This window comes from Petromyzon marinus, chromosome 22 (genome assembly GCF_048934315.1).
Source record: "Petromyzon marinus isolate PM22_M1 ecotype Great Lakes invasive population chromosome 22, UKy_Petmar_22M1.pri1.0, whole genome shotgun sequence".
Lineage (NCBI taxonomy): Eukaryota > Metazoa > Chordata > Hyperoartia > Petromyzontiformes > Petromyzontidae > Petromyzon > Petromyzon marinus.
This window is the reverse complement of record NC_133688.1, coordinates 17,368,706-17,395,915: the sequence shown is the minus strand read 5'-3', so window position 1 is coordinate 17,395,915 and position 27,210 is coordinate 17,368,706. Positions and strand designations below refer to the sequence as shown.

The window sequence follows — 27,210 nt, the reverse complement described above, 5'->3', positions numbered from 1 at the left end:
GCATTATCCAGCGCAAACTACTTGCGGTGGTTAGGACGCTGCTGGACACAATGAGCACAGGAGTTAAATTTCGATTTAAAGCTTTCGTGACTGCAAGGATTCATCTTCTTTGGTTCTTTCGGTAAAGTCACGTAGAATGAGAATAAAATAATAAAATAAAATAAGACAATAAAATTATCACGACGTTTCGGCCACAACACAAGCAGCCTTCATCAGGTGAAAGAACAGAACTGTCGGGACGACAGTGCTCCATTCTACGTGACTTCACAGGAGTTAATTTAAGCAAGTGGTTCTTAACCTTTCCTGCAGGCTGCACCCCCCGCGCCCCCTTCCTTTGGTTCTCAATCGTAAAAAAAAAAAATTACAATGTTAATAAATACACAGGGTTTGATGTAACAAAGTAGTTGTGCTTACGTGTCGGTACTTAATTCGTGTTTTCGATTATTGACCTTCTAGAGAAATCTGGCCAAGTCTCGCACCCCCCCCCCCCCCCCCCGAAAGGGCATCTCGCAACCCCCAGGGGGTGTAGCGTGCACCTCGGGTTAAGCACCACCGGTTTAAGCAAACGGGCATCCGCAGCCTTACCTCATAAAGACACGCGCACGGCACACACGGGGTCAGAGCCGGAGCAGAATGCACGCGAGACAAAGGCAGATCGTATCGTCGTACTCGATCTATTTTAGCATTTTAAATGTTGGGGTTTTTTTTACACCGTGTCAAGCAGCCCTCCACCTGAGTTTCTGTTTGCTCCACCCCTCACCCCACTTGAAACAAGGTCAAGCTACAGGGGCTTGACCACCACGGTAAAAGTTACGAATGCGCGCGCCGTTGAAATTCACAGACGGGTTCGCCTGCTCAAAATAATTGACGCGGCTTCTACTTTACAAATCCGACTGCACGTATGAATGTATACGCAAGGTTATGACGACGACGACGACGATGATGACGCTGATACATCTACAGATTGTCAGTACAATACTCCTTTAAACTTTCTGGCGTGAAAAGTGGGCGGCGTGGGAGGTGAGCGAGTTGGGTGCGCGTAGGGAAACAAGCCCCACGCACGTGTGCAGGGGAGAGAGAGGCGGCGGGGGCGGCGGGGGCGGCGGGGTTATGCCGCGCATATTGTTTTATTTTTACGCAACTCCGCGGGAAAGGTGATACCTGCAGATATGTTTACGAGTACAGGTGTGCACATGAGGTTTCACTGCGAAGCAGCGGGGAGCAAAACATTTTCACTCGCCACAGTTTGTTTGAAAATGTGTGGGGCGCGTACGCGCGCGCGCGCGGACTGGTGAACGAACGCCACCGCTGCTCGCTCATAACGCCTGGCCCCCAAGCCAGTGACCTCGCGTCTAAACGCGGAGCGCTCGACGACTGTTTCAGAGTACAAAATCGCTGTTGGCGGAAACGAGCGACGCGCTCGGGGATGTGCACAGGTTTGCGTCTGCGTCGGTCACAATCAACAGGGTGGGATGTTTAACCCAGAGCGCTGTGAAGCTTGCGAAGGGATCCCCAACAACGCTGCCGTCGGGTAAAAAATAAATACTCGGCGTGCGGTGTAAGTTAAACAACGACCAAGACGAGCACGCAACCCTCTTTTTTTTTTTTAAACCACGAGCAAATACGCCACGTTGCCCACACCATCGGCGGCGTGCAACTCGCGCGTGCACGCGCGGGTGTGCGCGTGCACGCGCGTGTGTGCGTGTGTATGAAGCCGTGTACAAAGGCGTTATTTAAGCGCACATGTAGCTGGCAAGCGTGGGAGGAGGAGGCGGTGTGCGTAGGTTTCCCCAGAACTCCATGTGTTTCTAATTTCACTGCCAAAAAACAGCTGTCCTGTTGATGCAACGCGTCACAATACTTAGGCGTGCTGGCCACAGCACGCGGACGACACGCACACAGCGCACAGGCCCCCCCCATCCCCCAGTAAATCGCCCCTCGTGGAAAGAAAATACATATTTTCCTTTATTTTATTGAGGGAATTCAGCTAAAAAGCGGGGATATTAGAAAAATCAATGTACTTAGCCGTTCTTATGGTAACCTTTCCCAACACGCCCCCCCCCACCCCCCGATGTTTAGTTCTGAGCGACGTGCGACGCACAAGTTGAACTCACGTTACGTAACGGATTTTTTTTTTCGCATGCGGTGTTTGGCTCGTGGAAAGTTTTCACAGCGTCCTATAAAACATTGAATTGATCACTACGCGTGCAACGATTAAAATATATTAACGGCGAGGCGTTGAATTAAATCGACAGCTCATTGCCGTCGCGATTCGCATTGCCTCCCTTTACCCCGGCGGGGCAAGAAGGGCGGCGACCACGCTGAGTCGATCGGCAGTTCGCGTCAGGGCTGAACGATTCATCGATTTCAAATCCAAATCGCAATTTGCAACAATGCGATTAGCAAATCGCAAAGGCTGCGATTTTTTTTTGCGATTTAAAAAGTCCAATTACTTTGTTATTGGAATTTATTATTATACCTTTATTTATTTAACTTGATTGTTCTATGTTTGATTGTTTTATTTCAATTAAAACGTTTTAATAAATACATGTTGGAAGCAATTTATATATTTTAAGTTCCCATCCTTGCATAAGAATATATAGAGCAGTTCATATTGTGATGGCATCACGTGATAATGCTCCATCACATGTTTTAACATCGATTACGCAGTGAATATTGAACTGAAGCTTGACTCAAAAAAATGTAATCGCAATCGAAATATCTGCCAGAAAAATCGCAATTAGATATTTTCCCCAAATGGTTCAGCCCTAGTTTGCGTGTGGTGGGCTAAGGTGCGGGGAAATATCCCACGTCTTCCGAGACTTCTCACTGTTGAGGAAGAGTAGGCCAAATATCTCTCAGGGGGAGGCTCTCTTGAGCTCCCTCTAGTAGTAAAGGCCCCTTCCATAAGCATTGTTGTGAGCAAGTAAGTTTAGGGCTGCACCTTTAGCTTATATCGCCTTATTCTACCACCGATCATATTTCACACTGGTAAGTAACAATTGCGCCTCACTCCAAGAAGAGCCTGGGTTCGATTCCTGATGTCTGAGTGGCAATTGTGGCCACTTTTGCGTTAATTCCCCTCCGTGTTCTCCGATTTCCATCAATCAATGCAAGATTTGCGAAAGCTCCACACATTCAGCAAATTAGCCTAGACGGCAGCGGGAATGTGGCACTCAGAAAAATGGCCACTAATAATGTGACAATATATCGCGTAATTGGTGACCGTCAAACAGCCCAAAATGCAGGGCCCTCCTGAAAGAAGAGTCTCCAAACTCGCTATGGTCTTGACTCGGTAAACAATGTATTAATTATTAATCATTATATTGTCGTGGCCGCTTGCCGGTGAACTCTCCGCTCTGTCCATTGTGAGTCAAAATTCAGGTGCGAAAAAACGCAATTCGGTCAACGGCCAGCGTATGTGCCGGTTTTGTTTTCGAAAGTTCACAATAAAACATCATAGCGTTAAGGGAGCAGCTTTAATAGGGGGGGGGGAGGGGGGGGGGGCTTTTTTATTTCCATAAAATGCGTGCGTTTCTGCCAGAAGGCGTGTGGCAGGCCTCCAAATGTGTATGTGTGTTTACAGTATTTGTGAAATATTAATATATTTGTTTTTCGAGACATATGTGCGGGGACTTTTGGGTAGGGAGAGGGCCCGGGGGGGGTCGGGGGGGGGGGTTAGGGGAATCACTGTTGGGCGGATGAGTTGCTTTAAGAGGCGGCGGTGAACGTGCCGACCAAAATGTTGACGGGACGGTGGCGCGTCACCTTGGTTCCATCGCAAAGAGCCGTGTACCTGCTTGGTGCACACGCACGCACGCACGCACATGCGTGGTCTCGCGCTTAAAACCCACCGAGAGCGAACGGCCGATCGCAGATTTGAGAGCGGTTGGGGGGGAGGGGGGTGGAGGGGGGGAGCCTGTTGGGGGGGGGGGGGGGGAAGGCAATGACGGTAGTTTTTCTCTCTCTTTCTTTTAAAGAGACACCATATGACTTCCGTTGGAGCAGCCTTTCCAGATCAGCGTCGGGGACTCTGGACGCGTTCGCCCACCCCACCCCCCCCCCCCCTGTTGATTTGTGCTCGTAACGAGCAGCGCGCCCTCAATCCAACGTCGGGACCCGTTACTCGGCCCCGGCGCGTAAAAGCGAGCGAAGGGCCCGATGGACAATCTTTACGCACGCGCGCACGCACGCACGGGGTTAACCGCGCCGTGGACACGTGTAAACTCACAGACGGACAACATGCGCCGAAATGCTGGTCCCCCCCCCCCCCCCCCCGCCCCGCCCCCCCCCCCCCCCCCCCCCCCCCCATTTGTCGGAACCTTACTGGCAAGGCCGTTATTAAGGGGGCGGTTTGCTGTGAAGTTGGCTTGTAAACAAGTGGTACGCTCGTGTATATACATGCCGTCTGTCGAAAGGTCACCCCTTGCGCACTTCCAAGGATACACAAAACTCGACCGCTTGAAGTTCAAAAGTATCTGTTTTTTCTTTTATGTAATTTTATTTTCTCTTCACCAAGAAAAGAATACATTTACACACATTTTCCATAAACAAAGTCTGCAACGCCAGGTATTTATATTAGCTGCGATGCAATGGGTTGCGTGGCCGGGAATGTCTTGCGTTCAAGAGGATTAAATGCCGGTGTGTGCGTGTGTGTTTACAACATAAAATACACTCGAGCACATCATAATGCCCATAATCCATACTGATGCTCTGAGCCAGTGGCACAAGGTTCTAAAAGTAAGGATTAGCGGCGTTTCCGAGAATTGAGTGTTATCCGTGACAAATCAGATGAGAAGGTGGTAAATTCCACAAGCTATTTATTCCTGTTATAATACAGCGTGAATGTACGCGTTGTGCCCCAACTTCATTCGGCATTAACCTGTGTTTTTGTTTGTCATCGTTTCTTTATATCTGCATGGAGCACTGGAACACAGTGATTGTGAGGGCACTGTGTTCCGAATCTGATAAACAGGAGTTCGGTTCCCAGCCGCAGCTAACATCGGCATCTGAACGAGCTCTGGGAAATTGTGACCCATCCCCTTGACCGATCTGCACTGACCAGTGTGGTGAAGTATGGTCTTACACGCCCCCCCATGACTGACACGGCACGGGGGGAGGAACGAATCGAGTAGTTGATTGTCGAAGTGCTGTAAATGATGATTGTTGTGCAAAACTTAACAGAGGATTGAAGAGTTTACATGAACATATGAGAATTGTTATTGTTATTAATCATCTGTGATCAATGTGAATCGGCAATGTCAATATTCCTCAACGAATGGAATCAAATGCCCCGAACTGAGTTGCTCGCAATTACGTCGAATTCTGAGAGAGCGAAAATACAAACACATACACAGAGCTTATCTTGTCCATCCATCCGGTAGTAAAGAGGAAATGAAGCACAAAATAAAGTAACGTGGCAACGACCAAAAAAAAGTTACCGTAGCAGCGATCATTGAGCACGCTTTGCAATCACAGCGAGTACAATAATCAGACATGTTGTGTCCATTTTGCCCACCTGGCACGCACTCGTTATTCATGTGCGATATTCATTCTCACAAATGGACTAATGCGTTCAATGTCTTTGCGCATCTGCTAATTGCAACAACAACAACAACAACAACAAAAAACCCCTCTTAACAGTCTCCCCCATTGTTAAATCCGGGCGGGCGGGCGAGCGCACACCACGCGAGCGTTCCGCGTTTGGACCGATAAGATTTTTTTCACACTGGAATTATTAGGACATTTCCTTCGAATGAATCACCACCCGAGTTGAGCGCGAGGCTGCGCCGGTCAACTCCGTCAGTCGCGAACAATGCGATCGATCGATCTCTCGAGTCGCCGCGACGGGGTTCCAAAGAGCCCTACCCAGCGCCACCATGCTTCACGTTTTAGCGGCAGTGTCGGCGACGCTTCATTAGTAATGAATTATCATGTCCGCGCTCGGCTGCGCTACGTAATGTCTGCATAGTTAGCCTGTGTTGCACGGGGGCCAAAACATTTCACGGATTTGTGGTTTTGGAGCAATGCTCGAAAAATACTTTCAACAATGAGTTATTACATTCCAGTTTAATTTTAAATAAGTCTCAATTATTTCTTGGAATGTGTGTAAAATCATCCAGACGTTGTAAATAACCTCGTTTTATCTCCCGCAGCTATAATTACCGGGCAATTCGTATTTGATCAAGAAAACGTCTGTCTCCCCCCTCTCTGTCTGCCATATTAGGCGCACATCAGCCGGGGCGCGATCGAGTAGGCGTGTTTGTCAGCGCTGGAAAAAAAAATACTACCACCAAGGTAAATGGAAGCAGAGAAGAAAGTAATTGTTTATGAGCCCGCTGAAGTACTCTTTTAAGTGTGTATTGGATGGATGTGGTAGAGTGCAGCATTGCTACACACATGCCACCCTTTTGCTTATTTTTCTAATGATGTAATGCCAGAGATGTTGGCTTCTCTAAACAGGCCCTTGGTGTGCGCGCATGTGTCCAGCCAACCACACGGTATCCACTCCCCCCCTTCACCAAAGCCCCTCGCCACACTGCCCCCCCCACACACACACACCCCAGTCCACCCCATGGGGCCTGCAAATACTTCCCTTAAAGGGGTATGCTTTGAATTTTTTTTCAACGAACATCCCGCTCCTGTGGCTGGTACTGTGTTGCTGTCAGCGATGTTGTAATGTCAGTGGCCCTACAGAGTTGTAATGTCAGTGGCCCTACAGAGTTGTAATGTCAGTGGCCCTACAGAGTTGTAATGTCAGTGGCCCTACAGAGTTGTAATGTCAGTGGCCCTACAGAGTTGTAATGTCAGTGGCCCTACAGAGCTGTAATGTCAGTGGCCCTACAGAGTTGTAATGTCAGTGGCCCTACAGAGTTGTAATGTCAGTGGCCCTACAGAGTTGTAATGTCAGTGGCCCTACAGAGATGTAATGTCAGTGGCCCTACAGAGTTGTAATGTCAGTGGCCCTACAGAGTTGTAATGTCAGTGGCCCTACAGAGTTGTAATGTCAGTGGCCCTACAGAGATGTAATGTCAGTGGCCCTACAGAGTTGTAATGTCAGTGGCCCTACAAAGTTGTAATGTAAGTGGCCCTACAAGGTTGTAATATCAGTGGCCCTACAAAGTCAATCCATGACGAAGAAGCCAAGATTTATTTATTTTGCGCGGGGGGGGGGGGGGCATTGCGGACTCGTAGATACTGTTTACTCGTATGACTACTACTGTAACTTAATGGGGCTTTGTTAATCCACTGCTGGATGAACGGCTCCCATTAGCCACACCGGGCATGGACGCCGCTTGACCATACTTCACCGGGTTGGTCTCTTGTTGGCAGGTGGAGCAATGGCACAGTGTGCTATGAACCTAGCGGACTCAAGTTAGATTCCCAGCCAACTGTTGTTATCATCGATGGCAAGTGATATATCTGACCCAGTCCTGGGAGGTTGTTTTATTATTCTTCACCATGCTTGTCCAGTATTGGTCGAAGGTGCTAGTAGGGGTGGTGGAGAGGTGGATGACGTCTGAACCGGTTCAGATATCACTCATCACTGATGTTATCCATTGCTGGGAATCGAACTTAGGTTACGGGGGTTCATAGTGCAATGGACTACCGAGTGAGTCACCGTTCTCACCCCCACAGATATCGCTTGTGTTTCTTAATAATTGTGCAAGATTCATTGCGTGCCATATTTTATTGCAAAACAAAAAGTCGAAGAGACGTCAATTGTTGAGATTTTAAAAAATATATATACAGCTTCGTTGGCACAGTCAAGTGTTCACATTTCGAAAACAACAAAGGCTCCACAGTGAAGGAGCATCCTAAACGGGAATATTTTCACGGTGCCAAATTCAATTTATAAAAAAATAAATAACAACAATAATTCCAAGCCTCTTCTTGAGTTTTGGCATGCCGGGGCAGGTCCTCACTTGCCTAGGCACGCCTCGAGAATTTCAGAAAACTGCACTGCCGTTACCGAAATTCAAAGAGAGAGAGAGAGAGATGTCCCGTTGTGTTTGGTTTTCATGTCATTTGTTTCAATTGGACGAAATTGACACCCAGAATTCATCATCGTCATTTGTGAAAGCATCACATGTGTTCTTTTTTGACTCGTTGTTTTAGTTTCAACCCCATTCGTGACGTCAGTGAAACTCCCATAAGTGCACACTGAAGTACATGCACGCACGCCCACACACGCTCACACACACGGACAAAGATCCCCCCGTGTAGCCTCTAACAGACTGTTGGGGCCAAGTGCAGTGAGCGTGGAGCACATATGAAGGCCACGAGAGGGTGGGCGGGTGAGTGGTGAAATTTACACACCGCACCAGGTACTCATTTGAGGCTGAGTAGACCTAGGGGAGGTCCAGGACCGGTTAAAAAAATCGTCACTAGTGTTGGTGGCCGTGAGCGGGAATCGAACTCGCGATGGCCGGGTTCAGTAGTGCTATGCACTACCAACACACATGAACACACATGCACACGCAGGCTGAGGCAGGCTGACCCACAAGCCAACTCGCACACAGACGGCATGAAAAACAAACAAACGTGTGTGCCTCTGTGTGTGGGTGTTGGTTTAGGGATCTGGCTGTGGGGCCCAGTACAGTAGCAGGGATAAATGAGGAGGAAAAGAGACCATGAATACGCCTCGTATTCTCGAAACAGCCCAGCCAGGCCTCACAGAGACAATGGGGCAAAAGGGCAGATTAAGTCACAATTATCACTGAGTATACAAACCAATCAACGAGGTAACAATGAACGCGGTTACAATTTATAACGATGGCGTATGACTAAAAATGTAAAGGGCAGAACTGACCCCCCCCCCACTCCCTTTAGGCAGCCTGGCCCAGGGAAAAGCCAGTGGCCGATTTAGGCAAGGGACCTGCTCAGCCAATATGATTTAAATATATATAGTTTAATCTAGATTTGAAGTTTTCGTGACTACAGGGATCCATACTCTTTATTTATTTCGGTAAAGTCACGTAGGTATAAAATGAAATTAAATCACGACGTTTCGGGCGCAACACAAGCGTCCGTCATCAGGTGGGACAACCACAGCAATAGACAATTGCTGAAGTGGGCAAAAGGGCTGCTGTAACAAGAGGCTATATAGGTAAGAGAGCGGGTGGGGGAGGAGCCAGGCAGGAGAGATAGTATGTGAGGCAATATTTCCCGCATCTCTACGATCAGCTGTGTACGGTGCGAGAGAAGTTCAACGTACACACGTACAATGGTGGCGTGGTAAGGGCAAGTTGTTCGCTACGCACGCCTATAATACGGCAAGTCTGGAGGCGAGGTTTGGGGTGGATCGCACAAAATCGTCCTTGCGAAACCCACTTGGTATGGGCGGCGGGGCACTCCAGGGAATCCTCTACTAACGGACGAGTTAAGTTCCAGAGGTCAGTTCGTAAGTCGATTTGTTCGTTAGTCCAAGTTTACTTCTGTTGATTCCAAAACACGTTGTACGGCATCTACAGCAAACACGGAGAATGGCTTTAAAAGTTATATAATCTCTTGCAGACGTGGATGCCACTGGTTGTTCACCTTCTGCAGCATGCAAGACGCCCCCGCCGCCATATATTGCGCGGCGGTTGAACGTACGACTCCCGGTCCGAACGGGTTTGTTCGTATCTCTGAAAGTTTTGTAAGTCGAAAGTCCATAAGTAAAGGAGTATCTCTCTCTATATACAAGCAAAAGTGTGGACTAATATTCATCTGACCCTTCTGGATGTGGGATACAGTTTTGTCCCCTCTCACACGTGTAGGAATACTCCAAGTGATCCGATCTCTCTCTCGCATGCATGAGCACTCATCGTTAGGCTGAAGACATCTTCACATAAAGACATTTAATATGAGAACCCTGTGGAAAAAAAAGAGTCCTGGGACTGAGTTTTGGTTTTCCTTGTGAAATAAGTGGTTTATCGGAAATTCATGTCTAGTTTATGAATTCATTTAAAAAACCGAGTTCATTCCCAGCCATAGTTGACAGCAGCGAGCCAGCGCTGACGCACGTAGTAAAGTATAGCCAAACAACCCCCGATAGCTTCATCCATCAGTGAATTGGCGAAAGGGCTATACATTAGCAAAGGCGATTTACATTTATTGCTGCGTTCAACTCATGAATCGTGGATAAATTATATTCTGAATTGCTTTGTATTTAGTGTTTGTCAAATGTTAAGTGTAATGGACTTACTATAAAAAAATGGATACCATACAGTGATTACTAACATTAAAACGGAGTATCAAGTGCATATGCCTGTTGCACAATTAGCCCACGCTCATGGCTATGTGACCTATTTTTTTCAGCTTTAGGTGCTTAAATAGATATGGCAGGGGCCACTGGCAGGGAATTTCGCTGTCTATTGTGACTCAAAACACCCCCCCCCCCACCCGTGATTGACACAGCGTGGGGAGGCCTTCATCCAGCAAGTTGATTTACAAAGGGCTGTCAATTATTAGTATTATTATTTATCACTCTAACTACATCAACTGTAGGTACCTTACCAGGGTAGCCTCACACGGATTTTTTTGTATCGTCACTGGACTGCCTCAACGTTGAGCCACGTAGTCAACCGGCTGGCCCTCATACTAGCTATCCCACCGCCACATAAGCACCAACATCTTTTCATGTTTCCCCATCATTCCACCCCCCCCCCAAATCTCCCCCCCCCCGCCCGCTGCCCCCATTCTACCGCAACAGAAAATACCCTTCGCCCTCCTCTCCCAACAAAACGAAACCGGCTAATGGTTGCGTGGGGCAGGGAACTGCCTGGCTAGCATCAGCCTTCAAAGATCACGCAGGAGAAGAAAAGGCACCACAGCCTCCTAAGGGGATATTTCAACGCCACCCCCTCCTCCTTCCCCACCGACCCAAGGCCCAGGGGAGACCGTTGGTGCAACTACCAGCCTGCGTGCATAATGGCAAATCCTCAACTTCTAAAACTCACTCACCGCCTTCCAAAAGGCACGTCGTCGCGCAAGCCTCCACCAAAACCTCAATTCTCAGAAACGCCGTGGCGACCTCCCCTGACAAAACACCTGGGCAATTAGCAGCTGCCCCCATTATTATTCGTTTAAAAAAAACCCACAATCGTCAAAAGTCTCCGAGCTATATGTACATTTATCGTATATGGCAGTTAGTGCGTGATACGGATTGCATTATCAGCCTGAGCAGTGGTGTCACAGTGACAGTAATAATTGTGCCGGTTAGAGAGGAGCCAGAGTGTCATCAGTGTGTCAAGTGTCTCGAGGTGAGGCCCTCTGGCCTTCGAATGCACTGCAACTTCCCACATCAGAACAGTGGGGGGCCTTCTTGTTTTGTGAACAAAGTTAGAAGAGATCACAGTTTCTTAAAATCGGCACTTAATACTTATCGAGCTGTGTACAAACCTAATATGAGCATTGTGCCTTTTATTAACGTACATTTTCAGCATTCAAGTTCCTCTTTTCCCAGCCGAAAACATCTTCATTAGACGCCTCGCCCGACGTTGGTGGCTGACATCTGAACCGTTACTAGGGGCCCCCTCCTACACCAACCTACACCTACACCAGCCTCTGTACTGACCAGGTTGGTGAAGTATGGTCAAACAACCCACACGATTCATTCAGAAGTGGGCTCTAAATTATATTATTAATTCTGGTTAGCCAAGCACGTTATTATTTCGAAGAAAGCGAGACGTTTTAAAAACCCGAACCCCAGGCTTTATTACATTATGCTCAGTTGTCTGGAGTTTTTACAAATCCAGACCAATTAATCTGCGCCTTCATAATCCGGATTTGTATGCATGCAATGCACATACGCCTATGACCAAATAGCCAGGAATGCACCCAATCCCATCCAGTCTCGAAAGCTAAGCAAGGGTTGAACCTGGATAGATCTTGGATGGGCGACCACCGCCCGCAACACAGGTGGTCACACAGAGTTGCGGGGCTACGTGCTACGACAGTAGAGCGAGGCCTCATCCATTGCTGTTCTGTGCAGTAATTCCTCGTTTAACGCGGCAAGATGCGTTCCTGTAAACTGGCGCGGTTCAAGCGAAAACATCTCCTGAAGCGCGGAATTACTGAACCGAGTCGCGTTGGCGCTGTAAAAATCAGCCTGCGGTCATCCCATGGCGGGACAAAGAACTGAGATGAGGGTACAACCACATACTGCATTTATTCCACGCAACTGTATCATACCGCTTAGCCACGCAGCTCAAGAAAGTCTTTCGTTTTTGACCGCTCAGAAGCAGCGTTATAACGGTGCGCGTTCTGCGTTGTGCGAAAAGTGTTCCTCAATAGAAGAACCGCGTAACAGTCAAAACGCGTTTGTGTGAACACCGCGCGTTAAACGGAGACTTGCCGTAACCTCCACGCTTTCACTGCTACGTGTTCACACTCTGCGCCAACCCCCACTGACCCCAGCATGGCGAGGTATGGTCAAATAGCCTCCACGACGCACACGGCACCACGGACAGAGGCCCTCGTCCAGCAGCGCATCGGCCAAAAGGTCTGTGTACGTGCACGTAGAGGCTTTCAAGGGTATTTTGTTCAACCAGACGGGAACTCAAGAGAGTAGGATGAGTCTCATTTACAAGAGTGACCTACTGGCATTAGGCTGCCAATGGTGGGGTGGGGGGGGCGATGAACAGCAATGTAGTATCCCAATTGAGTAGCTTGCGGTGTACTTTTCAAATGTGGACCGTGATACGGCACACGATGGCCCACTCTTGCGAATAGCGTCACGGAATCTCGAACGTCCACCGTTAAGCAGATGGCGCGTAGCGTTAATATTATTTCACCAGCAGTATTAACCCTTTCCTATTTCGATGAGATACGTGTAACTTTATCGGTACCGAGGCTATCACAAGGCCATGCGGGGAGGGGGGTGTGTGGCACATGTTTGGCGTCGGTTATAGTAGAGTGGCGGTCGTGTCGTTACGGTTCTCTTCGGTGAGTACGATGTGCTTAAAAACAACGGCGCTACGCCTCTCTAAATAAAATTCATGCTCAGCCGCTCATGCGTTCCGAGATTCAGCGGTGAACGGGACACGCGCCCTGCATCTTGCAGACGTCCCGGACACGGGAAAGGGTTAACCAGGGCGGCCGCTGGATTCGAACCGCGAGCCTCGGCGACGAGCGGCGAAACGCGCTACCGCTGGGCCGCGTCGCCGCACACCGTGCACATCACGCGCATGCCGCGTGAGGCGCTGACCGAGATTTGCTGCCGGGGATCGCTTACCGACACTGTGGTTCCGGTCCTGAGCATCAACGAGGAAAACCTTCATCGAGTTGGATTCCCCAACAGCGGCGCCGGAGCCGTCGCTCGCCAAGTGCACAACGACCGCCAGGACTTGCATTGGGTGGAGGAAGTAAGCCTGCGAGAAATGCGAGGACAAAACACGGCGGGATTAACGGCACAGCTCGAAGACAGGCGGTCCACTCTTTCATGTATTTTTGAAGAATGAATTGCATGGCGTGAAGTTAAAGCGTGCGTTTAAGAAAATTGACCGGATAATCGGTGTCGCGCGAGTGTTTGAAAGTTCGTATGTCCACGTCTTTGGACGGGCAAGTCGTCTAAGACCGCTCCTGTTAATTTCAATTAATCAGCTTCCTTTTGGAACATTACGGTATGGAGTTTATGTGAATGAGGTCACAATATGAAAATAAATACAGATTTCTTCATAATTTGGGTCACTTGGTTTATTGGCCCCAAGTGAGATCCACTATGGGCCACGTGCTGCAGTGAGACTCACTATGTGCCAAGTGCTGCAGTGAGACTCACTATGTGCCAAGTGCTGCAGTGAGACTCACTCTGGGCCACGTGCTGCAGTGAGACTCACTATGGGCCAAGTGCTGCAGTGAGACTCACTATGGGCCGAGTGCTGCAGTGAGACTCACTATGTGCCGAGTGCTGCAGTGAGACTCACTATGGGTCACATGCTGCAGTGAGACTCACTATGTGCCGAGTGCTGCAGTGAGACTCACTATGGGCCGAGTGCTGCAGTGAGACTATGTGCCGAGTGCTGCAGTGAGACTCACTATGGGCCAAGTGCTGCAGTGAGACTCACTATGTGCCGAGTGCTGCAGTGAGACTCACTATGGGCCACGTGCTGCAGTGAGACTCACTATGTGCCGAGTGCTGCAGTGAGACTCACTATGGGCCGAGTGCTGCAGTGAGACTCACTATGGGCCAAGTGCTGCAGTGAGACTCACTATGTGCCAAGTGCTGCAGTGAGACCCACTATGGGCCACGTGCTGCAGTGAGACTCACTATGGGCCGAGTGCTGGGTGCGGTGAGACTCACTTTGAGCCAGAAGGCCTCGGGTTCGCCCCGCGAGTCCGTGGCAGCGTGTGTGCCTGCGGGCTGCACAGCCCCGCCGGGGATGCTGGGCGCGTCTTGCGGGCCCTGCGACTCCGTGTGGCCCGGGCCAGCGAGAGACTGATTGCACGGGTACCAGGCCCAGCCCACCACCCCGTTGGGCAACTCCAGAGGGTCCCTCACACACAGCTGGGCGGCAACGAGCAATCAGACATCGGTGAGTCATCAAACAGGGTAACGTCTATTTTTTTTTGCTCTGATCGACAACGCTCGCGGGTTAAAGGTTAAAGGGATAGCTCCAACTGGAAAGAAAAGGAAGCTTGGACCGGACATGGTTGGTGACGGACGTGGGGAAGAATGGTGATGGATTCCTAAATAATAATTATTGTGAAGTGACGCCGTCAATGCAGTCATTGCGGACACCGTGGTGAATGCAGCATCACCCATCCACTGATAATCACGAACATTTAAAGCGGATGACACCTTTTTAACTGCCTGCGAAAAAAAATACCAGGCAACCGCAGAAACCGTTGAATCCGTGAGCGTATCAACCCACGAGGCTACGCAGCCTTACACAGTGGCCCAGCTATCGTGGAGTCACAAAAAAGGGGCCGTCGCGTGTCCGCGCGTCAAGCGCCAAGCCGTCACACCTCGGGGTTGGCGGGCGGGCCGACGACAGCGTGAGCGGGGCAGTGCGTCTTGCTCTCGTGCGACGCCGTCACGCTCGCGGCCCACCGCTCGCCCACCGGCACCTCCTGGTTCACCATCGCCAGGCACGAGCCCATGCCCCCCCTGGCCTGCCCGGAGCAGCGCGAGTCCTTCCAGCCGACGCTCGCTCCCTTTTCGCTCTCAACGACGGCGTCGTCGGTGTCGTCGAAATCATCCTGATCCCCGAGCGAGTTTACGTAGCATTCGCTGGGTTGTCCTGCAGGTGAGAAGCACGGAGAGGAGGGGGGGGGGGAGGAGTGGGCACCATATTCCCGTTTTTCCACTGGCACAAGCGAGCCCCGTGCCGGCACAGCTCAGGTAAAAGGCGCGCAAGTTGATTTTTTTTTTATTTCCACTGCACAAGCCGAGCCGTGCTGCTGACGTTCGCGCACAGTGAAGGAACTCGTGACCGAGCCGAGACACGCGTACAACAGACGACGTCAGTCACCGCCGTGTCAGAGCGTGTCCGTTGATGAACCACGCAGTGACCGCACCGTTTAGCCTCCACCTCTGTCCCGGCTGGGCCCGAAGCCATGTTTAAGCACGTTCAGATGCATCGCGCCGGCCAGCCCGTCAGGGTTTGGCTCCAGTTCGGCACCGATAATTGCCAGTGAAAGACCACCCGTGCCATGAGGGGCGCCACGGCGGCTCGGCTCGGATGCGCCGGTGGAAGAGAGGTGTGAGAGTCGGAAGGGTATCTCGTCGCGGTAGAGAGGTGCACACACAACGCTGCGACGGCTCTTGAATTCATTACGCAAATTTTCGTTCTTAAAGGGGGGCCCGGAGCCCTTGTTAACAACTGTGAACTCCACATCTTCGAGTTTAATTAACCGCAGCTGTGTTTGTGGAGTCAATTTATTTTGGAAATTACGCCGTGTTTGTGTGTGCGCGGTGATGTTTCAGGAGTTCGGGAAAAAAAATCTAAACTTACTTGAAAACGATTTCACCGTTTACGTCAATTAACACCGGGGATTTTATTTAGTCAACATTGTTACGATGACAAGGTGAATTAACCATCGGATGTTTTCCAAATTTCTTCGAAGTATTTATTTGCAATGAAACAAAGTGACCGGACAATAGTCTACCTGTTTAACTTCACTGTACAATACATCACGTGTTGTATTCAAGCACAAAAATTGTGTAAAATAAGTAATTGCTCATTCATTATTAAACATTCATTTTAATGATAATCAAGAAAATCATAAAAAACTATGGATGTTGCATTACATTAGAACCTATATATGTATACTTCTCAGAGCTGGAATTTAGCCAAATTAAATAAAAAATAACTTAATGCGTTGGTGTTTTTTTGCCTGGAGAGTCACCATTGATCAGGCGAAGACCGTCAACTCAATTATTTATTCAGCACGTGAGCTGACAGAAGCCAACGGCAGCGTCCTCAGGACGCCAACAAAAAGCCTGGCCGGTGAGCGCAGACCCCAAACGTTGCACGTGACCATCTCATGACACTCGGGGAGAACACGCTTTGACCACGGGTGGTTGAAAACCATGTTGGAACCCAGGCCTTCGGAGGTGTCAGCTCAGCGTATCTGGCTGCCAGACCCCCCCCGCCACCACCTCATTCGTTGTCTGGGTTTACGATCTCGAAACCTGCACAGCCGCGAGCGAGCGGAGTTGAGCGGCTTGCGGCCAAAGACCACTCGCCAGCTTCCTCGCGCCTGTCATCGAGTCGCTTCGTCCAAGACCAAAAAAAAAAAATACTTGAGGAAGTTTCTTGCATCGCGATGTCACACCCAGACACCGCTGAAAGTTATAAACACAGACCCCCGCGCGCCGCAGGAGGCGGTGCCTCATCTTAAACACTCAGCTGCACGACGTTGTTTGTTAGGAGTTTATCACCGCGTGCATTTTTTAAATAGCATCTTCTGTCGGCGTGCCGCTGCTGCAACTCTTCACATCGCCGCCATCTAATCTGCGTCAAAGGTGGGATGCCCCTGTCCGCTTGACAGAGTCCACAAATTCAGAGCTTCCCTCGTCTGTGTGCGTGCGTCTGCGCGCCGTAACGTTTTGTTTTTTTTAAAAGTCAAATTCAAAGCGGAGCGAATGACTGTGCGGTGGGAGGAATGGTATCATCGATCCCTAGCGTAAAAGTGTCTCGCGGTCAAGACGCGCAGCTGATTAGGCTCTAACCTGCTACTGCACGTTACCTCCACGTCCGTTTATGTTGCCCAAACATAAACAACGCGCCGCTGAAGTTAATCAAAGGTGCATCGTTATCTGTCCTCCTAGCCTTCTCCGACACGTGTAAAAAAAATAAAGTAGGATACTTCTTTTTTTTATATATATAAAAACGCCGTTAGATTCACGTGGAAAAAAATGCAATGCTCGAATTCACGGAAGATTTTGTACCGTGTGTCGTGTTCGGACACGGTGTTCAACTTCGCCGGCGAGAGCTCCCTTAATTAGCTCCCGGCAGCGGGAGGAGCGAAAACGTCGAACGACGTCGCGCCGAACATCCGCGGTGGTACAATCCCCCCCACCCCACCCCCAAACAAAAAAAAAATCGATAAAACTCATCGGAGAACTGCGCAAGAAAAGAGAAAAAAAATGAAGCTACGCAGCGGGAATGCGACAGACTGTGTTTTTTCACAGAGAGGACGTGTCAGGAGGAGTTGTGACTCATGCATCGTCTGTCCTGCACGTTCAGGCTTGACCTATCCATGCTCCGTGGGCTGTTATCTGCGGCTTTAAGACTACTTCCAGGCGCTCCTCCAATGGCCCCCCGTTTAACAACAACCAGCAACCTTTGTCTTTTAAAAAAAAAAGCCATCATAAGGGGAACCAAAGTGTTTATTTAGAGAGCGAACGAGGAAAAACATCTATTTGAGTAGCGTACTGTTTCGAAAAAATTTCCTTTGTTTTTTTTCTCGCAGTCCTGCAGACATTGTCGACTATTATGCTCGGTGTGCGCGTACGAGGGGTGCCAACTCAAATACGGCGGCGCTACCAATTTTTTTGGTTTCCCTCCCCCCCCCACCCCCACTCCTCTCCTCTTCTGGAAAACCGACAACGTTGCTCCCCTCGGCATTCTCATGGTGCTTGCGACAAATTTTGTGGACGCCGATCGCCCGGCTCTCACAGAGCCCTGGGGCGCCTGTGTGGGGGGACACGTCGCGGTGCGCTCGATGGGGGGCCCCCGATCGCGGTCGCGTCGCGCACAAAATTAAATGGCCTGCACCCAAACGGCTGCACGTCAAAAAAAAAAACCGCCCACCGTAATTACAGGTAGCCGAACGGCCCTCGAAGTAACAACATAACGACCTTCAATGTAACTTTGTGTACTTAAAAGTAAGCTTTACCAATTTTCCAATTACTTTAATAGCATTACACCAAATACACCCCAGTCAAACGATACTTACGCGTGCACGTGAATGCCGAAATACCATAGCAATTACCGCTTGCCCACGTACGCACATTGTCCTGCGACACACTCAGAAGCCTTATTTAAAATTCGCCAACATTCCTACGCAGGATAGTTCCTTGTTATGCTAGAGCACTCGCATACTTTGTGGCTTTTAATAACTCGCTATTTGAAGGGGGGGAGGTTTCTATGAAAATTCACTGCCCCGTTTCGTTTCGTAAAGAGTTCAGGATGAGGTTTTTGCCAGGAAGGCTCTTGTTTCATGAAAATGTGCAAAGTGCTCGCCCAAATGCCTCGCATTAAGATAATGACGAATCAAAACTACCTGCAATTTTTTGTGCTCCAATTTCCGCTCAGGCGAAAGTGGGGGGGGGGGGGGAGAGAGTAAAAGCTCAAAAGCCGCGTTCATGCTTTCCTAAGTAGTTTTATATTCTCGTTTTATTCTATTTTGCCCCGTGATTTGTTTGCAGGACGTTAACAGCCTCGGTTTGCTGCGGCGAGCGTCCTTGCTTTGTACGCACGTACGTTGAACTTCTTTCACACAGTACGTGGCCAAGCGTGCTTATCGGAGGTATGGGGGAAGGACAAGGAACTAAACACAAAAAAAACAGTTCTAAGAAATGAGGTTTCAAGAACTGATCTTTTTTTGTGTATCCCAACATCGCTTTCCTTCTCCATGTTTGTCCTCGTTGCTGTTTTGCTTCTGATTCCCAGCTGTAAATAAGAATGTCCGAGCAACAATTCAGTCTTGCCCTCATCAGCTTGACAGGGGAGAGGGGTCGATTAGAACAAACAAGGCCGAATCAATACAAACGAATACATCACCCAGCCGCTGCCACATTACCGTAATCGATACTACGTTGAGTTGTTAACATAGGGGGGGAGGGGGGGGGGATGAGGGATGGATTTGCACGCAAACACGCCGTGTGCATGCACACACACAACCCACAACCCACGTGCATGTGAGTGTGCATGCGTGTGTACGCGCACACCCAGTACGCACAGAAAGATCTGTGCGGTTGGCGACGCAGCGCGCAAATGCTCAAGCAGTAATGCAACGGATTCTTTTCGTGAACCACAACAAGACAAAGATCCACCCGCAGCCTACACAGGCTGTCGAGGCAAGCTTTGTTGGCGAACACCTCTTTAATGCCAAGACGGCGCACATGGTGGTGATGTGCCCCCCCCCCCGCCGCCGCTTTTGTTTATCCCCCGCCTGCGGTCAGCTGACGTTTGTGTTTTCTCTGAACCAAGTGTCTAATTTTAAGCCCGAGTCGACCTAGGGGAGACGCAAGACCAGTTCTTAGCCATGGCTGGGAGTCGAACTCGGGTGGCCGGGTTTGTAGCGCAGTGCCCCAGTCACTATGCCACTCCTGCACAGGTAGACACAGGCACGTAAATGCGTGGACACGTGTGCACTTCCATTCCTCGCTCGGTCTGCCCAGAGTCACATTTCGTCTCATCCGTACTGCGGTCAACCACCAACACTGCAGGCCACAACATTTCTCACTCTGCCCCTTCCCCTCGCACTGCTGGAGACTCTTGAATTCCCCCTCCCATTGTTTTTTTTTTCCTCTTTGCCAAGATCCTATAATAATGTTGCTCAACTCGAGAAACGTGTTAACGCCTATCCAATGCAAACTTTGATAACGGCGCTGTTTGTTGCTGCCCGCTCGGCGTTTTGCGCCTGTGCTCAGCAAATGTTTACAAAAAATAAGTCGTGGCAGTCCACACATAGATCCCTCGTATAGCCTTGATAGACTCTTGGGGCAAGTGCTATCAGTGAGTAGCACCTATGAAGGCCGGAACAGCACACGAGGGGGTGATTGGCCAGCACCACGCCCGGCCGCCTTTGTCTCCCTAGTGGCGATGTTTTTACACACCGCACCAGTCGACCTAAACCGGTTCAGATAATCATCACTGGTGTTGGCCGTGAGCAAGACTCGAACTCGGGGGGGGGGGGGGGGGGGGAGGGGGGTGTAGCATAGCGCGGCTCTAACCACTGCGCCACCGCTTCCCTAACTCAGCGCACAACACGCGCGTGTACACACATGCACAACACGCGCGTGTGTACACACATGCACAACACGCGCGTGTGTACACACATGCACAACACGCGCGTGTGTACACACATGCACAACACGCGCGCGTGTACACACATGCACAACACGCGCGTGTGTATACACATGCACAACACGCGCGTGTACACACATGCACAACACGCGCGTGTGTACACACATGCACAACACGCGCGTGTGTACACACATGCACAACACGCGCGTGTGTACACACATGCACAACACGCGCGCGTGTACACACATGCACAACACGCGCGTGTGTATACACATGCACAACACGCGCGTGTGTACACACATGCACAACACGCGCGTGTGTACACACATGCACAACACGCGCGTGTGTACACACATGCACAACACGCGCGCGTGTACACACATGCACAACACGCGCGTGTGTACACACATGCACAACACGCGCGCGTGTACACACATGCACAACACGCGCGCGTGTACACACATGCACAACACGCGCGTGTGTACACACATGCACAACACGCGCGCGTGTACACACATGCACAACACGCGCGCGTGTACACACATGCACAACACGCGCGCGTGTACACACATGCACAACACGCGCGCGTGTACACACATGCACAACACGTGTGTGTACACACATGCACAACACGCGCGCGTGTACACACATGCACAACACGCGCGCGTGTACACACATGCACAACACGCGCGTGTGTATACACATGCACAACACGCGCGTGTATACACATGCACAACACGCGTGTGTACACACATGCACAACACGCGCACGTCAGGGCAATTAAAACAAAGAGAAAACGGAAGACTCAAAACAAAACGAAGACAGAATGCACCTTTGATCAATGCTTTCATGGGATGACTCACGCTGATGTTATGCATTGCTCACTGTCCGACAAACTCAACCGCACAAGTAAACACAAGAAAAATGAGCACTCTTCCAAGCCTGCTATTGATTAACACCATACCCCCACGAGAAGCTCACACACACAGCACAAAGACAACGATCCCCCCCTCGTATGGACTTTAACAGACTGTTGGGGCAAGTGCCGTTAGCGAGCCACCTATGAAGGCCGGCGCTGTAGCACACGAGGGGGTGGGTGGCCAGCACCGTGCCCGACCGCCTTTGTCTCCCCAGTGGCGATGTTTTTACACACCGCACCAGGTACCCGTTTGAGTCCGAGTCAACCTAGGGCAGGCCCAGCAGGACCGGTTTAGATAACCGTCACTGCTGTTGGCCCGTGAGCGGGGATCTAACTCGCGTCGCCAGGTATGTAGCGCGGCATGCTAACCGCTACACCACCGCTCCCCCATCGCACACAGCAAGCACAAAGACAAATATCCCCCGTGTGGCCTTAACAGGCTGTTGGGACAAGTACTGTCAGCGAGAGAACAGCAAGCACTCGCACGCACACGCGCGTGCAGGGCATCCCGTGTGTACATGTGCGTGCGTGCGTGCGTTTGCGAAAGTGAACACTTTCCCTCCCTGCCTCCTCCTCTCTCTCCCTCTCTCTCCTGAGAATAATATTATTATGTTGCAGCAATCCCTCCGTAGCCCCCCCCCCGCCACTTTCCCGCCTGTAATCACATCACTCGAAATATCCCACGCACACAAACAACTGCGACGCGAATGCACTCGCCGTAATTGAGCCGCTTTGGAGGTGCACGGACAAGGGAGAGGGTGGGATGGCTGCTGCTGATGAAGCTCCGTGCTCGGAGAGTTAAACGATGGAGCGGCGGTTGTAGATGAAACCCACCTCTGCAAACAAAGCTGGCCTCGACGTGACACGTGCTGCTGCATCCATCGCCGTCCGTCAGGTTTCCGTCATCGCACTCCTCGGTGCTCCTAAGAGAAGAACATTTTATTACATGCATCAGCGTCATCATCATTAATTTGTATCACTGTTGTAAAGAAGAAGAAGAAGGAAGAAGAAGGAGGAAGAAGAAGAAGAAACAAATTCTGGTCTTGCTCTGTGCTTTATAATGACAACATTGCAACATCCACGACTGCTGCTGCTGTTTGCGTTTGTCAGTGGTGCATAAGTAACAATGACAAAAAACCCAACACATTCGTGAATAATAATAATAATAATAAAAGACTGTGGCCTTAAAATAAAATGGTATATAATAGGTGACCTTTCAGGCAATGGCCACTGCATTGCCCTGCCGCCCAGAATCGGCATTTTTATTAATACTGGGGGAATCCAATGAGCTATAAAGCTCTTCTTTACAGATGTCCAGTCGGGGTGGGTCAGAGCGTATCAACAACAAACAGAACACAACAACACGACAAGAGTGAAAATAGTAGTATTGGGCAGTACAACATTCTAGATGACAGGGAGATGTAATGGTGACACTTTGTCACAACTCAGCAACCTTTCCTCGTGGAGTTTGCATATTATCTCCCTGTTCGGCGTGGGGAGTCCTCTGGGTCCCTCCAGGTTTCCACCGATCGCTAATCACTATTTTGGTGAAGCTGGCATTGGCCAAAAACATCCTAATGCTGAAAGGTTACCTGAAAACTCCTCAACTGGAATCACAGGTAGCGACGTCACGCCGTATTGGAAAACAACTTCGAAGGACATGCCTGTAAACGAGCGCAATAAGACAAGGAAATGCGTCAACCCGCTGCTGGATGAAGGCCTCCCCATGCCTATCAGTGATGAGTTGTTGTTTTTTTACCATAATTCACCAAACTGGTCAGTAAAGACTGGTTAATTTGGTGACAATTGGGGACTGGTGTCAGCGGGATTGGCTCAGTCATCACCCACCACCGATGTTACTCGTGCAAAGGAATACGAGCGAGGTCGCAGGGGTTCATAGTGCAGCGCACTGGCCAATAACACCGCCACTCCACCCCCACGTCAGTTTCCAAGGCAGTGTTAATTACTCGTTTTTAAGTACTCGTTTTTGGTGAATGTTTTTGCACGCTTCGTGCTCGATTACGTATCCTTGTCAAACCCTAATCCGTTACTACTTTGGCAGTGCTGTTTGTTGCCGGCCGCTTCACACGTTGGGACCTTTTGAGTCTTGCGCTCGGCAAAACCGTGTTTGCAAGGAAACAAAACCGCTGTCAATTGGGTCCTCTGACTTTCGTTTGAAGGTGGGGATAGCATGGACCTTGCACCATGTTGTTTTAGTGCTTCCATGTGGTGTATCTAGCCATTACGTGCGTGTATGCCAACACTCACCTGAATGTGCAATGTCAAAGCCCCCCCCATGTGACCCACAACAATTAATCTCTGTTTTTTTTGTGGGATCTATATCCAACATCACAATTTTGCGCTTACTGGATCACTTTGTTTGCTATCCCGGTTGTGTAAAAATGCTAAAAACCGCAAACGTTGTACGACTGCGTTCGAGTGTCGCGTGAAGATTTCAATTTTTCAAATGAATTCATTCACTTAAACTAAGAACAGTTCATTCGCCCCTTGAAACGAGAGAAAGAAAAAAAAACACGCGTGCTTATGTTGGCGATCACGCAACAATTGAACGTACGAGAGCCAGCTCTCGCGAAATTATTTTAACTTGACTGGCAATAGGCAATGAAAGCTTAAGTCACCGATGTATTACTTATAAGCGGTTCCAACGCAGCTTTCCTTGGATCAAGGTTGCGTGGACAAGTTAAGTAAACGGCAAAGTACCGTGTCTCCCACTCGCTTTGCAAAGCAGCGGCACAAATGAACATCAGCTCCTCGGTTACATTTTTGTTGCACGTCACTGGCGAAATTTGTGCACGTTAAAAACAATTAGTCCCGTCGTTAGCCAGATTATAAGATGCTCCGAAAAAAGGTAAGATATGCACCCCAAACCTGTGTCCGATGTTAATGAAGTTAAATAAATGTGGTATCGCGCGCGCGCACACACACACGCACGCGCGCTTCCCAGATTATCAGACAAAACCCCCATCACTTATTGCTTTAAAATACGGGGAGAAAAATATTGTCTCATAATCTGGGGCATAAGATAACTCAGATATTCTCTTGACGCATTCCCAAATGGCTTTAATTGTGTGTATTAATCCGAATGCCACGAACAAAATAAATGTTAAAGATAGACTAGAAAGTCCAAATCTGTGTGGTCTTCTGCATCTTTAAGAAGTACTGTGATTGTTTTGGTACTTTTAGAGATTTTTGTTTAACGTCTGCGTGTAATTTTTCACAAACCTACGAACAGTGCTTTTACAGTGAGGGAAAAAAAGTAATTGATCCCCTGCTGATTTTGTACGTTTGCCCACTGATAAAGAAATGATCAGTCTATAATTTTAATAGTAGGTTTATTTGAACAGTGAGAGACAGAATGACAACAACAAAATCCAGAAAAACGCATGTCAAAAATGTTATAAATTGATTTGCATTTTAATGAGGGAAATAAGTATTTTGCACCTCTGCAAAACATCACTTAGTACTTGGTGGCAAAACCCTTGTTGGCAATCACAAAGGTCAGACGTTTCTTGTAGTTGGCCACCAGGTTTGCACACATCTCAGGAGGGATTTTGTCCCACTCCTCTTTGCAGATCTTCTCCAAGTCATTAATGTTTCGAGGCTGACGTTTGGCAACTCGAACCTTCAGCTCCCTCCACAGATTTTCTATGGGATTAAAGTCTGGAGACTGGCTAGGCCACTCCAGGACCTTAATGTGCTTCTTCTTGAGCCACTCCTTTGTTGCCTTGGCCGTGTGTTTTAGGTCATTGTCATGCTGGAATACCCATCCACGACCCATTTTCAATGCCCTGGCTGAGGGAAGGAGGTTCTCACCCAAGATTTGACGGTACATGGCCCCGTCCATCGTCCCTTTGATGCGGTGAAGTTGTCCTGTCCCCTTAGCAGAAAAACACCCCAAAGCATAATGTTTCCACCTCCATGTTTGACGGTGGGAATGGTGTTCTTGGGGTCATAGGCAGCATTCCTCCTCCTTCAAACACGGCGAGTTGAGTTGATGCCAAAGAGCTCCATTTTGGTCTCATCTGACCACAACACTTTGACCCAGTTGTCCTCTGAATCATTATGATGTTCATTGGCAAACTTCAGACGGGCATGTATATGTGCTTTCTTGAGCAGGGGGACCTTGCGGGCGCTGCAGGATTTCAGTCCTTCACGGCGTAGTGTGTCACCAATTGTTTTCTTGGTGACTATGGTCCCAGCTGCCTTGAGATCATTGCCAAGATCCTCCCGTGTAGTTCTGAGCTGATTCCTCACCGTTCTCATGATCATTGCAACTCCACGAGGTGAGTTTTTGCATGGAGCCCCAAGCCGAGGTAGATTGATAGTACTTTTGTGTTTCTTCCATTTGCGAATAATCGCACCAACTATTGTCAACTTCTCACCAAGCTGCTTGGCAATGGTCTTGTTGCCCATTCCAACCTTGTGTAGGTCTACAATCTTGTCCCTGACATCCTTGGAGAGCTCTTTGGTCTTAGCCATGGTGGAGAGTTTGGAATCTGATTGATTGATTGCTTCTGTGGATAGGTATCTTTTATAGAGGTAACAAGCTGAGATTAGGAGCACTTCCTTTAAGAGTGTGCTCCTAATCTCAGCTCGTTACCTGTATAAAAGACACCTGGGAGCCAGAAATCTTTCTGATTGAGAGGGGGTCAAATACTTATTTCCCTCATTAAAATGCAAATCAAGTTATAACATTTTTGACATGCGTTTTTCTGGATTTTTTTGTTGTTATTCTGTCTCTCACTGTTCAAATAAACCTACCATTAAAATTATAGACTGATCATTTCTTTGTCAGTGGGCAAACGTACAAAATCAGCAGGGGATCAAATACTTTTTTCCCTCACTGTACTTTGCCGCACCTATGTTGGCTTAATTTTAGCTCATTGTGCAACAGACGGTTCGTGTTATATTTTACAGGTTTCTATTTGCAAATAAAACAATCCCTATTTTTATTTTTTTTCATTTCACCGAAAAATTCCTAGAATATAAAATAATTGGGGCTTTGAGCGCCGGATTTCGTGAAAGTCGTAAGTTCCACGAAACGGCAAAGTCAAAAGATAACATGTGAACGCGACGATCGAAACCCCCTAGGTATGAGGCGCCAAAAAAGCATGGTACATCCAGGATATCGAAACGTAAGCTTGAATGAAAACGACGAAAATAAAACATTCACAAAAACATATCTCCCCCTCCCCCCATTCCCTTGAAGTAAAAAAAAATAATGACCCGTAATGCTCATAAAGCTGTTGTGCCGCCAAGAACTGTAACGGGGAATCGTGGGTAAAATTTACAGCTATTGGCGTGGTTTTTTTTTTATGAGTTAATTCCCTCCTCCAAAGCCGGTCTGTTTCGAGTTAGTGTTTGAGCCCGCCATGGATAGGTTCCCTCACAGTTGTGCCCTCTATCCATCTTTTATTTGGTTTTTCTCTACAAACCTCTTTGCCTACGTGCTTGAATCGATTACCTAGTCTGCGAGTTCTTGGCCATTCTGCCCCACATGCCTCCACTAATTCAGTCTGGCCAGAAATGCCTCTTTTGTGAAATAGCTTTTACCTCTAATAGCTTTTTAATGTCTTCACTCGTTAATGTTTTCTTACTACTGCTTCCTCCGCTTTGTTAAATGGCAGTGAACGGTGGGCGGCCAAAGGAGCGTTTGATAAAAGATAGCTGATACGTGGATGCTTTGGTATTTGGATATGTTTTTTTTACCTTTCTGATAACAGATTTTGTGTGTGCGTGTATATCTGTTCCAGCAAGGGTATCATGTGCCTGTAATTAGCAGGCTGGCTTGAAATAGGCTTACACTAA

The 27,210-nt window shown here is 49.0% G+C and overlaps 1 protein-coding gene across 4 annotated transcripts in view; it reads right to left on the bottom strand.

Annotated features, from left to right (window-relative positions):
• The window catches only part of LOC116944890 (pappalysin-1-like), a 169,192-nt gene that overhangs the window by 64,089 nt on the left and 77,893 nt on the right, over positions 1-27,210 (bottom strand). For all 4 annotated transcript variants that reach the window (XM_076068800.1, XM_076068798.1, XM_076068799.1 and 1 more), the window contains exons 11-14: positions 22,216-22,304; positions 14,950-15,224; positions 14,285-14,488; positions 13,220-13,355 (exon numbers count right to left, since the gene is read on the bottom strand). In XM_076068800.1, the coding sequence (XP_075924915.1) occupies positions 13,220-13,355; positions 14,285-14,488; positions 14,950-15,224; positions 22,216-22,304 (704 nt within the window). The remainder of the gene's footprint in view (positions 1-13,219; positions 13,356-14,284; positions 14,489-14,949; positions 15,225-22,215; positions 22,305-27,210) is intronic.